The sequence below is a fragment of the Eulemur rufifrons genome, chromosome 3 (assembly GCF_041146395.1).
Source record: "Eulemur rufifrons isolate Redbay chromosome 3, OSU_ERuf_1, whole genome shotgun sequence".
Taxonomy (NCBI): domain Eukaryota; kingdom Metazoa; phylum Chordata; class Mammalia; order Primates; family Lemuridae; genus Eulemur; species Eulemur rufifrons.
The window spans coordinates 18642835-18656852 of NC_090985.1; the positions used below are offsets into that span (position 1 = coordinate 18642835).

The 14018-nt window shown below is 42.2% G+C and overlaps 1 protein-coding gene across 2 annotated transcripts in view; it reads left to right on the forward strand.

Moving 5' to 3' along the window:
• Positions 1-14018, forward strand: part of ENTREP2 (endosomal transmembrane epsin interactor 2) — a 334397-nt gene that overhangs the window by 269264 nt on the left and 51115 nt on the right. The window contains exon 4 of one of the 2 annotated variants that reach the window (XM_069465806.1): positions 11325-11459. The exons of the other annotated variant lie outside the window; for it this stretch is intronic. Coding sequence (XP_069321907.1) covers positions 11325-11459 — 135 coding nt within the window. The remainder of the gene's footprint in view (positions 1-11324; positions 11460-14018) is intronic. 2 annotated transcript variants of the gene reach the window in all.

Consider the following 14018-nt stretch of genomic DNA (forward strand, 5'->3'; position numbering starts at 1 on the left):
TGGCAGTGAGACCATGTCTCTAAAAAAATAAAAATTAAAAAAGCAGGATGGTGCAGCTCTTTGCCTCCATCAGCAACATGAATGCATTTCCTATACCAGGTGCCTGTGTGCTAATGTGCTTTAATTGCATGAAAAGTGAAATTCGGAAACAATTGATCCGTCCTAATGGCCAGGCTTCTTTGACAGCATAAAATGTCATAATGAAAGCAAAGCAAGGACAAAAAATATGTCAGTTTAAAGGTAGACATTTAAATTCTAATGAGCGTGAAAGGCATCAGAAGAACAGGCCTGTAGGAAATTTTATGCTCCTGGCTTCTCTGAATCCACATGTGCTGGATGAAAACTGGCTGCCGGCCTTGGGGCAGCCGAGCCTCTGGAGCTCCTGGGGGTGCTGGAGTGCGGCCCATGCAGACCCCTGAGCCCCAGCGGGGCTGCCCCGCCTGCAGCTTCAGATGAGCACTAGAAGTTGGGCTGACAGCCAGGCCGCTGGCCTGAAGTGCAGCTCCCCTGGTCTACTGTCTCTCATCTTGACTGAGTCAAAGCTTCATTTCCCCATTTTCTCAGAACAGATTTGTACTAAAGAATTCCGAGGTGAAGTGAGATGTACATCTGAGGTCCACAGAGGGGCTTGTGGAACAGCCTCACAGCCCAGGCCAGCAGGCATCTGTGGACTGCCCCCTCAGCTCCCGGGCTGCCCAGATCCCCAGCCCAGGCCAGGGAGGAACTCTGGGTAACAGCCTGACAGTGGCTGATGAGTGGCCTTCCCATAATGTGGAGGTTCCTGAGCCGGCTGCCCATCCCGCAGCCACCCTGGCTGGTACTTCCTGGGCAGACATGAGAGGGGTCTGAGAGGGGGTCGGTGCCCTCTGCAGCACGTCACAGCTGTCCTCACAATACACCGTGACTCTCCATTAGCTTCGCCGTGGAGTGGCTGCAGATATTTTGTCATTTTACTATAGAATGAATGAAGCCTCCCTCATTTATAGCAGTACTAAAAATGCAGAAATCTGCTAAGTGAAAGAGTGAAGAAATATTTTGATTTTTACTCTTCCCATCATTATGTAGTAATTTGAATAACTGCATATTTTAGGCAAGAGCCTCTTCTATTATATTATCTGATACCATGTGTCCTAGGTGTTAGGAGGAATACTTGGTACCTGCATAGTCCACACCCATGGAGTGCACTCGAGGACATTCATCAATACATTAGAAGCACAGTTATCTATTGAAAATGTACTTAGAAAAGAGATGAATTGGGGTAACCAACGGTTAGAGAAGGATTTATCATGCTTTAAGTTGCAAGCCTATTTTAAAAGGTACCCAGGATTTGTTGTGATCAGGTGTGGTAGCATGACCAACACAGAGACCGCCGCTTTGAAAGGAAGAGTTTACTATTCACAGTTCCCAAGGTGAGGGGGCTTATGCCACACCATGCAGGGCCACACGGAGAAAGAAGCACCGGGTTGGTCAGGAGGCAGAGGGAGCTGGGGGAAAGCATGGGCCGGAGCATTTATTATGTGTTTTTGTGGAGGAAAATGGGTAGACGTGTTTGAGCAAAGCTTAGGATTAGCTAGTTTGAATAAGTAAGTTTGGTGAGCTGTGGGCTATAGGGGTGGTTCCTAGTTGTCCAGTACCTGGCCCTGGGGTGAATCAGAGCAGGGGATATATTGGCTTAGTTGGTTGGGGTATGGGCTGTGGATTGGCTTCTTTGCATGTGAAAAGTGGGCTTGCAGGCAAGTTGTTCCTCTGTAGGAATTCACTCACCCTGGGAGGGGCAGTCTCTCCAGGATTAGTGAGGCCCCAGGATGTGAAAGCATCATTAAAAAAAACAAAAAAGAAAAAACTTAGTACAAAACCTTCTTGAGGTCTTAAAGTTCAATTGAATTAAGCCAAATGACACTTTTGCATCCGCTTTTTAGTATCATAACTCCTCATCTATCCATTCATTTCAGGGTCAGTTGTGAGCAGCCACCCTGTGCCAGGCCATTGTGATGGGCAGTCTGTACCCTGATAGGTGACAGCAGGGTAGAGTGGCCCTGCAGGAGGACCAGTGCACCGGGAGAGGGACACTCATGTGGAGGGACACTCAGTCCCTCTTGGGAAGGCAGAGGAAGATGCTTGGGCTGGGTTTTGGCAGAAGCCCATCCTTTCCCTGTTTTCTTCCCCTCTGGTAATAGCAACAGTGTGCGACAGTCACATTCCAGGTAGAGGAACCAGTGTGTGAGGAACCAAAATCAAAATACAACTTTCTTTTGTGTTTCCCACCATTCATTGAAGGTCTTCTCATGGCCAGGTCCTGCTTTCTGTGGGAGAAACCAAGGCAGGCCCTGAGGTCCATTCAATCTTAAGCAATAGACTGTCCCCCACGGTATTTATTGATTTAATTTTTAAATAATTCCTGCACATTAGCTCAGACGTATCCAGAGAGAAGGCACACATATGAAAGTACGGCGCTAGTGACTTTTCACAAGTGAACAAATCCATGGAACCAGCACCTAGAGCCAGAAACAAAACACGCCGCATCCCCAGGACCCTGTCATTCCTTCTCCCAGTCACTCACCCTCCCCACGGGCACCCAGTGTCCCAACTTCTCACGGAACAGAAGACTTCTTCCTAGCTTTCAACTTCATATAAGTAGAATCATATACCTTTTTGTTTCTTGCTCCTTTCATTCAACATATTTGTTAGATGTATTCGTATCATTGCGAGTAGCTCTAGTTTCCTGTTTTCCGTCGTGTGACTCCATCACTGTCTGTTCGCCCATTCTTCTTTTGCTAGACACTGGGTATCTCCAGTGCCAGGCTATCGTGGATGGCGCCGGCATGGATATTCCAGTGCATTGCTTCTGATGAACATCCATCTGTTGCTTATGCCTGGAAATGAAGTTTCTGGGTTACAGGGTACACATGTTTAGCTTTTATAGATACTGCCAAACTATTTTCCAAAATTATTTGTATTTAATTTTCACTCCCACCAGGGGTTTATGTGAGTTCCATCTACTGAGGAATCTGACATCTGTAGTATGCTGGTGCCTCCCCTAAACCTTGGCTGTGACTTGCTGCAGGAGCCAAAGGAGAGATTTGCTTCCCCACCTGCTGGGCAGAGACTTGAGAGCCTGCAGAGCCTCCTTACACACCAACATTTCTTAATCCTTTCAGAGTAAACCATGCATGTTCAAAGACTAAACTAATTCCCTTTTGTAATAATAAGCATCAACATTTTAGGACATCCTTACATACGTTTGGTCAAAAGCATTTTATTTTGTTCTATTTTTGGCAGTAACTACTTATAGGTAGCCAGGGGTGGCAAGTAGGTTTCACTTTGTGTGCCAGCTCCCCTTGTCTGGCAGTAAGTGTTGAGAACATGTGTTGAGTAGGATTCTGAGGCTACATCTGGACTTTGGAGAAAAAGTGAAAGCCGAGTTTATCACCAGCAAAAGAGGGGGAAATGGTGGGATGTGTGTTCTGTTTGCCGTCCCTGCTGTGGAGGGCACAAAAGTGAGTCTGAATTCTCAAAGATTCTGGCATCTGTAGGCCCCCAGGGGAGAAGCAGGCCAGGAAGCACCAGTGTGGTGGGCTGTGCCCCTGGCTTGGCAGGGAAGCTGGTTTAATCCCAGTGACGACGGCATCCTCAAGCCCAGCAGGGAGGCTGGGGTGATCCCTCAGTGACATCCCACTCCACATGCCTGAGCCTGTCGTGCAGACCAGGGTAACCCCCCCAGGGATAGGCTGGCTTCATCCTCAAGCCTGATGGGGACAGGACCTACTGCCTCTTCAGGAACAAACAGATGCCCTAGTCCCCAGTGCCTCTGGAGTAAGGAAGAGCCAGAGGGGACAGGCAGGGGGTCCACTCTCATCCAACCCAGAGAGCGCCTCTTGTGCTGACCTTGTGGTCACGCTGGGGAGACTGTGGTGAAGGCGGATTTCATTGGTTTCAAACTTTCTATGTTGATGACACACTTGTGAATATAAAACATTTGGGCAGAACATGGAAGGGATTAAAAGCCTCAAAACTAAACATCTGTAATAATCACAATGTAATGGCAATTTCTTTTTTTAAACACCTTTATTGAGATATAATTCACATACCACACAACTCACCCATTTCAGGTGTACAGTTCAATGGGTTTTAACAACCATCACCACAGTCAATTTTAGGACACACTGATCGTCTCAAAAAGAAACCCCGTACCCTTCATTTATCACCTCTTTATTCCTCCATTCCCCTTTTCCCCCAGCCCCAAACAACCACTGAGCTACTTTCTGTCTCTGTGTATTTGCCTGTTCTGGACATTGGATGGAATCATACAATATGTGACCTTTTGTGTCTGGCTTCTTTCACTTAGCGTAATGTCTTCAGGGTCCATCTCTGTTGTAGCGTGATTGCTGGACTTTCTGGGGTCTTTCCAGTGTCATTCAGTATCTGGAGCATCACCAGGATGAGGGTTATTGTTTTGGTCTGAATGTTTGTATCTCCCCAAAATCCACGTGTTGAAATCCTAGCATCCAATGTGGTGGTATTAGGAGCTGAGGCCTTTGGGAGATGATTAGGTCATGAGAGTGGAGCCCTCATGAATGGGGTTCATGTCCTATAAAAGAGACCCCGGAGAGCTTGCTCACTGCTTCTGCCAGGTGAGGACACAGTGAACCATCTATGCACCAGGGAGTGGGCCCTCACCATAGAGTGAATTGCTGGCCCCTTTATCCTGGACTTCCCAGCCTCCAGAACTGAGAAATTAATGTCTATTATTTATAAGGCACCCAGTTTATGGTATTTTGTCACAGCATCCCACTGTGGATTCCCTCCTCAGACTCTCACCAGCCTCTCTCCACGGTGCTCTGCCCTGCTCTGCTTGCAGGCTCGGCCCTCCCACACCGCCTTTTGGGAGTGTCTGAAGGTCACATACCCATCTCATTTGTGCTTCTATAAGAGAATCGCGGGGGCATCCCTCTCTTTTTGTTGCATAAGCCCTTTCTACTCCCAGACAGGCTGATAGACCATAAATAAGGGGAGCAGACTAGCTTGTAAGTGCTGCAAAGAGATTCTTGAAAAATTACTGTGGCTTCATTTGCAAAGCTCTGCGGTGTCGTTCCCAATGACCTGAACACTGAGGGGCACTCTTGAAATAAATCTGTCAGCCACTTGCACACCCAGATGTTGAGGTCAGGGAACTAATCAGGAAGGTTTCAGAATTTGTCTTAGAATTAATCACAAACTCAGTGAAATAACTGATGGAAAAGATTTATTTGGATGTCTATTCCCTGGGGTCACTGAAGGGTTATTTTATGTGATAAACTGTGCTTTGCAGCCAAGCCCATCTCCCGCTCTTTTCCCTGGATGATCCTTCACTGAGGAAACTGTATTGCCACTGATGTTAGCTACTTCAGTCTTAACGGCAAGCCTGGAGATGTGATCACATGAGATAATTCCCTGCATGTTTTTGAGATGTGGGGGAACAAACTATACCAGGAAAACTAGACTTCTGTCCTGTTCATGACAGCAAAGGGAAATGGTTGAAGCCAAAAAGGAGATATTGATCAAAGGTTCCCAAATTTTAGTTAGACAGGAGGAATAAGCTTTAGTGATCTATTGCACAGAATAGTGAATGTAATAAATAATAATGCATTGTATATTTCAGAATTGCTAAGAGTAGATTTTAAATATTTTCACCACACACACAAAAAAAGATAAACGTGTGAGGTGATGGATTTGTTACCTAGCTTGATTTAATCATTCCACAGTGTGAACATTATCAAAACATTGTATTGTGCCGCATAAATATATAGCATATACAATTATTTGTCAATTAAAAATGAAATTTTTAAAGACAAAGGAAAGCAAAATTAACTCAAAGCAAGCAGATGGAAGGAAATTATAAATTTAAGAGCAAAAATCAATGAAATGAAAACAGAAAAACAAATGAGAAAAATCTATGAAAAAAGGAGCTGGTATTTGACAAGATCAACAAAATTGACATAATTATAGCAAGAAAAAGAAACTTAGAAGATATAAATTGTCAATATCTGGAATGAAACAGGGACATACTACAGATCTGCAGACATCAAGCAGGTAATAAGGGACCAATCTCAACAGCTCTACACAAATAAATTTAACAACTTAAACGAAATGGATCAATTTCTTGAAAAACAAATTATCATAATTCATGAAACAGATAATTTGAATAGCCCTATAACTATTAAGGAAATTGAATTCATAATTTTAAAACTTTCAAAAACAAAATCTCCAGGCCCAGGTGGTCTACCAAACATTTAAAGAATTAACAATTTCTACACACTCATTTTCAGAAAATGGAAGAAAAGCAAACATTTCCTGGTTTTTTTTTTTTTTTTTTGGTTTTTGGGGTTTTTTTTGAGATAGGTCTCACCCTGTCACCTGGGCTAGAGTGCAGTGGTGTCATCATAGCTCACTGCAACCTAAATTCCTGGGCTCAAGCCATCCTCCTGCCTCAGCCTCCCAAGTAGCTGGGGCTACAGGTGCATGCCACTATGCCCAACTAATTTTTTCTGTTTTTTGTAGAGACGGGGTCTCAATTTCACTCAGGCTGGTCTTGAACTCCTGGCCTCAAGCAGTCCTCCCACCTCAGCCTCCTAGAGTGCTAGGATTACAGGCATGAGCCACTGCACCCAGCCTCCTAGTTGATTTTTATGAAAGTAGTATTATCATGCTACCAAAACCAGACAAAGACGGTATAGAAAAAAGAAAACTACAGACCAATATCTCTCATTAATATACATGCAAAAATCCTTAACAACATAATAGCAAATGGAACTCAACATATATAAAAAGAATTACACATCATTACCAAGAGGGGTTTATTCCAGGAATGCAAGACTGACAAGTTCAATATTCAAAAATCAGTCATTTTAATCTACCATAGTAATAGGCTAAAGAAGAAAAATCACATGGTTATATCAATTGATGCATAAAAAAACATTTGACAATATTGAACACCCTTTCATGATTAAAAAAAAAACCTCAGAAAAACAGGCATAGAGAACTTCCTCAATTTGAAAAATATCATCTACAAAAAAACTATAGCGAACATACTTAATGGTAAAAGACTGAATGCTTTCACCTAAGGTCAGGAGCAAGGCAAGCATGCTCATTCTCACCACGCTTATTCAACATAGACTATGGTGCTGGAAGGTCAAGCCAAAGTATTTATAGTAAGGGAAGAAAAGAAAATAAAAGGCATGCAAATCAGAAAGGAAGAAATAAAATTAAGCCCGTTTGTGGATAACGTACGTATCTTTGTAGAAAATCCCAAAAATCTTAAAAACAAAACAAAACATATCTCTTGGAACTAATAAGTGAGTTCAGCAAGGTTGCAGGATACAAGATAAACACACAAAATTCAATTGTATTTCTCTATATTAGCAATGAGCATAGGGATAATGAAATTAAAAATATAGTACCAGTTATAATCACCCAAAAAATACATGGATGTAAGTCTAATAAAACATAGGACTTGTACACTGAAAACTACATAACAATGATGAAATAAATCAAATCTAAATAAATGGAGAGATATATTATGTTAATGAATTGGAAGATTCAACATAGTAAAGATGTCAATTCTCCCCAAATTACTATGCAGGTTAGATGCAATTCCTATCAAAATCCCAGCAAGGTGCTTTTGGTAGACATAGGCAATCTTATTCTAAAATGTATATGGAAAGGCAAAGATATAATTTGGAAAAAGAAGAATAAAATGGGGGGATTCAGTCCATTCAATTTCCAGGCTTATCATCACAGTAATCAAGATTTTGCGGTCAATGGAGACACAGATCCATTGAACAGAAGAGAGAACACAGAAACAGACCCACACAAATATGTCCAGCTGATATTTGACAAAGATCAAAACAATTCAATGGAGAAAAGATAACCTTTTTAAACAAATGTTTGAGCAGTCGGACATCAATAGGCAAAAAAAAAAGAAAGAAAGAAAAATCAACCTCAACCTAAGTTCATTTCTTATACAAAAATTAACTGGAAATGGATCATAAAATTAAGTGTAAAAATAAAACTCTAAAACCTTTAGAAAAAATATAGCAGAAAATCTTTAGGACCTAGGGCTAGGCAAAGGGTTCTCAGGTAAACACCCGAAGTGTAAGGGTGAAAATTTGTAAGTTGGACTTGCATCAAAATTTAAAACTTTTGCTCTATATATGACCCTGTTAAGAAGATGAAAAGATAAACTATGGAATGTGAGAAGATATTTGCAAGTCACATATTCAAAAAACCACGTACTATGGATGATTCATCTTTTATTCTGAAGTTAAAATCATTTTATTTTATTGTTTAGTGTCCCATGTCTCTGTTTCTAATTTACCCTCAAACTCCCCAAGAGAATTGAAAATCTCCTCTGAATATGATTCTACCCATCAGGTGTTCTGTCAGTTATATTTTCTTCCTAGAAACAGTTCCAATGAGCCTCCGTCTCCTGCTTTGATCTGGACTGGTCAACCTATAGGCAGTCTGTGTGTTTACCATGCTAAGACATCCTTTCCCCATTAATTTAGAATTCCCTCTTTCCCGTGTTAGATCATTTCTTTTCTTTTTTTCTTTACTCAGTCCCTCATTTTGGGGCAGTGCCTCTTTGAGTACTTTCCTGACTAAAGTTAAAAAGACTGAAACTCCCAAGCACAAGCCAGGCTGTGGAGCAATGAGGACCCTCGTGCAATGCTGCTGGGTATATAAATTGGTACAACTACTTTGGAAAATGGTTATGCATTCCCTACTAAAGTTGAAGATCCTCAGGAACGCATCAGCTCCATTTAATAGATATTTTATCCACAAAAGAAATGTGCATACATATGCACCAAGAGACAATCCAGGATGTCATAGCAGCATTACTCTTATTTTTTTGTTTGTTTGTTTTTTTGAGACGGAGTCTCACTCTGTTGCCCGGGCTAGAGTGCGGTGGTGTCAGCCTAGCTCACAGCAACCTCAAACTCCTGGGCTCAAACGATCCTCCCGCCTCAGCTTCCCAGAGTGCTAGAATTACAGGTGTGAGCCACCACGCCCGGCAGCATTACTCTTAATTGCCAAAAATTGGCAACAACCCAAATGTCCATTAGCAAGAGAGTTGATATATAAATGGCAGCGTATTTATGCAGTATAACCTTAACAGCAGTGAACACGAATCAACTACACCTATATACAATAACATGGATGAATCTCATAGTTGTGAATGAAAGAAGACAAATTCTAAAAATACTATATGATTTTCATTAATATCAAGTTAGAAAAACTGGTGAAACTAAATTGTAATGTAAATAGTAAAAGTATAAAGGTGGAAGCCTGGAAGTGATTATCAAAAAAGTAAGGAATGTGGTGAGTTTTTAGTGCAGTGGAGGGTAGGAATGATGGGTGGTGAGGCATGAAAGGCCTTCTAAGGGGCTGGCCATGGTCCGAGGGGTGCTTGCTTAATGATAAATCATTGAACTGAATATGTTTGCTCTGTGCACTTTTTGTGTATGTATGTTATGTTTCACAATAAGAATGGTTAAGAAAATGGGCAAAGATAGCAACAGGCCCACCCCACAAAATTAGATACTCTTTGATTACTCACCACATGAACACAAGTGTGTCCAACATTACCAAGCAATGTGAGGGTGTGGATCAGCTTGAACTCTCATACCCCACTGGCGGGAGTATAATTTGAGTATTTCACAAACAATCTGGCCTTACCTAGTAATGTTGTGTGTGCGTGTACCACAGGGCAGAACAGTTCTGCAGGCGTGCTCTGTGGGTCTCTTTCTGGGCCCAGGCTGGGGGGCTGGCAGTTCCCTACGGGTTGTTCCTCTTTTGCTGAAGGTCAGAAGCTCTGGGGAAAGGAAGCTTGAAGCCTGTGAGGTCTAGGTTCAGAACAAGCTGTCACTTGTACCCATATTCCGCTGGTGGAAGCTAGTCACAAAGCCCATCTGACATGGGGAGGGCCTGGCAGGGGCTGAGTCTTCAGCTAGCCTTGGAAAGTGAAAGCTGAGCCCGTTGGATGGACATCTTCACATTTCTTGGCTCTGCATATTTAGGAATGGCAGACATTGATACATAGAGGTTTTATAGCATCACCCTTGGCAATACCTTGTGCAATGAAAAATCATTTGTTACTGTCATAAATTGCCAATATTTGTCTGAAAAATATTTGCACTTTGAGTTAGCTAGTGTAAAAGAAATCATTCTTTATTGAAAAGTAGGATAACTCCTTGTCTAAGAAAAGTAATTTGTTTCATGTTAGATGTTATTTTGAATGAAATTGTATAGATTTTACAAATTTTCTTTCTTAGTAATTTTACATCTAGGATTTATTTATTTATTTATTTATTTTTAGAGACAGGGGTCTCACTATGTTGTCCAGGCTGGTCTCGAACTCCTGGGCTCTAGCAATCTCCTACCTCAGCCTCCCAAGTAGCAGGGACTACAGGCAGCACACCACCACACCACTAAGACTTCTATTTTTTTTTCCAGCTTATTATGGGGGTACAAAAGTTCAGATTACATATGTTGCCCATGTACTGCCTATCCCCTCCCCCCCGCCGCCCCGAGTCAAAGACTTCTATTTTTTTTAAATTCACTTTCCCTTTAAGCATTGGGAACTCTGTTCTCTCCCCTGTCATTGAGATGTTCGCATTCTCTCTTTGTCTAATGCTGCTTTTTTAAATACTTGAAATGCATTTCTTTCTTTCCATGGTTTTTAATTTTCCAAGCCGTTTTTATTTATTCAGCCTTTATTGAACACCTGCAACCTATGGGCATTGTCAACATTGTGATTGTAAGATGTAATTGGAGCTGATAAAATAAGTCTCCAGTAGAAGTGGGAGCGAGAAACCAGACAAAGCCTCAAGTATGGAGCTAGAGTCGGGTCTGGATGGATGAGCAGGAGTTTCCTAGGCCCTGAAGCAAGACAGGAAATTTCTGACCACAGGAGGAGAATGGGCTGAGGCACAGAGCTATGGCATGTCTCCAGCATAAATCAACATGAGTGACCTTCAATTTATTGACTTTTAACTCATTCTGTAATCCCTCTGCAGTTTTCTGTAACTTACAGCTTAGGGTTGTTTGAATGTACTTTTTCTTTTTTTATTCCTTGCTTCCAAAATAGGAATTTGAAGTAATTCCTGATGATGTTCTTCATGGCCTGGGTCAATGGAAATCGTTTGTGCCTCATTACTTAAAGATAACAGAAGTAGGATGCTTTGAACTGAGCCATTTTCATGTGTTCTTAATTGTGTCACTCAAGCGTACCCGCGAGGGCCGACTGTCCTGTTAACGGTGAGGTCTGTCTGTGTTCCTCTGTCTAGATTAAGTTTGACAGTGTGGAGGTGTGTGTCTGCTGTGAGCTGCAGCACCAGTCGACCGGCTGCAGCAACCTCGGGGAGACGCTGAAGCTGAACCCGCTGCAGGAGAACTGCAACGCCGTGAGGCTGACCTTGAAGGTGACCCCGCTGGGCGCTGCCTGTGCATGCATTTCATCCCATGCCTTACGGACATTTTAGGAAGACTTATTGACATATAGATTCCTTTCAGCTCTTAATTTGTTGAGGTAAATTTCAATGCAAGGGGGAATATCTTTCCGGAGAACATTTTAAAGGATTATAGATTTTCATTTTGAAGGTGTTACTTTCTGACTCTTGTTTTCCATTTTTACCATTTCATTGTCCTCCCTCTGACATATGCAAAGGAGGAAATGAACGGTTGGAAGAGGCCTTTACAAATGATGATGTGATGCTTTCTATTGCTTTTCTGACATTTTTGGCTATTATACCATCAGGGAACAGATGAGTATTTAGTTTACTTTTTTTAAAGATATTTGGAGAAAAATATCTTACAGTCTTCCATGGCAGTATATTATTATGTATAGCATCTGATCTTTAAAAAGTGACATGATAAAATCATTTATATTATCCCCTTTTTTTCTTCCTACAACCATTTAACTCTGAAAACCAAAATTGACTTCTTAAAAAATATATAGGAACAATGAACCCAATTCTTCTCTTTCCCTTGAATGAAACTGTGCCAGAACTTTTTGAAAAGATATATCATGGTCAAAGGAACCCTTGGTTGGTGGTAAAATTGTATTTGCACTATGCAGGGAGCTCTAGCATGTGTCTAGGGAACATAGTATGGCGAGAACTGGAGGCTGCAAAGAGAGCCACCTTGAATCTGAGGAGAAAGGAGGGAGATATTGCCCTCTGGAATCAAGTGCTTATTATTAAGTCGTCCATGAGTGGTCTCCAGCTGGCAGACAAGCAGAGATGTCCACAGAGAGAGAATGCACCCAGTCTACATGGTAGGACTGGGCCTGGCTCCCCAGCTCACATGGAGAAATGGTCCAAGTTCAATGATCCCAGCAGCCCACCAGAGTGACAAATCCAGCAGAGATGAAAGAATTCATCCCTGCAGCACCACAAGGCCCATCCAGTCATGCTACAAGGTATTTCTTGCTGTCCCACAGTATGTATGACCACGTTTCTACCTCATTACATCCTGGGGCCTGCTCTCAAGGTCATTGCCTAAAGTCTGCTGTGGCCTTTCACAGCCCTCCTGGGAGGGGACACTGGCAGGCATTGCTGACTCTGAGATCTCATTCTGACAACTGCTAAATCAACTCTTCAACCTGGGCTCGTTTTCTTTCCATATTTAAAAAACGTAAAAAGACAATAGGTAATTATAATTACAGTGCAATCCCCCACTCCCTGAGAGAGCTGACAAATCCCCAGGAGAATATTTCAGCTCCGGAGGCCACTTGAGTGTTCGCAGTGAGGCCTGTAAGTTGCCTCCCACTGCCCGGTTGGTGGGTTGGAGTATTTGGCCTGCTTCACTAAGGCCTTGGAGTTCTCCTTGACATCTTTGCTCAGTGGGACCCAGGACCCCATGTCTGTGACTTTCCAGCCCCTGAGGAGGTCACTGTGATTTGAAAGATCTTGCTGGTGTTAGAAAAACAACACTATCTCTGAGAATGCAGACTCAGGCCTTGGGTGAGCTGGTGACCTTGCAGCCTCACCTATATTCACTGTTCTAGTACCGTAATGAGCAAACACCTTGCTAGGGGGTGCCCTGTGTGGAATGGAGTGTAGAGTACTAAAGTCAAGAAGTTCAAGTGAAGGCTGGGAGTTGAATGGCTCATCCACATGATTATTCAGACTGCCGTGACACTGGAGAGTTGGAGGTAGAAGACAGACTATACCAAACTTCTTAACAAGTTTGTGTAAAAAACTCAATTAGACATTGGGACTGTCAGAACTGGTGGCAGGAGGCTCCAAGAAGGCAGAATTTATGATTGAGGTGAAAGGCCAGTGGTCCAGAAGTAGCAGCAGTGGCTTAGGTGTTAGGAGAAGAGGCAGCCTGCCCCATCCCCCAACTGAGGGCCTGTACCAGGAGCAAAGGCCTTGGGGGGACTGAGTTTCATCTGAGATCAGGAGGACAAGGGACTATTGGAAGTGAGCATCTTTCTGTCCAACTTTGTTGTTTTCCAAAATTATTTTGGTTATCCTAGTTCCTTTGCCTTTCCACGTAAATTTTACAATCAGCTTATCAATTTCCACTGAAATCCTGCTGGGATTTTGATTGAGATTGCATGGAATCATACATGACTCTGAACAGAACTGACATATTTATGGTATAGCTTTCCATTTATTTAAGTCTTACTTTATTTCATCAGTATTTCTTTTTTACGTCTGTCTTGTTTAGTTTTCAGTATATATATTTAACATATTTTATAATATTTATGCTTAAAGTGTTTCATATTGATTGGTGCTACCTTAATGGTACTTTTACATTGTCTCTTATTCATTGCTAGTCTGTAGAAATTTGATTTTTATTACTGATCTTGTGTCCTGTGATCTTGCTTAACTCACTTAGTAATTCTAGTACCTCATTTGTAGGTTCTTTGGATTTCCTTATGTAGATAATTATGTGATATGCAGAGAGAGGCAATTTTCTATCTTGCATTCTGTGTTAGTCAGGATTCTGCAGAGAAACAGAACCAATAGGAT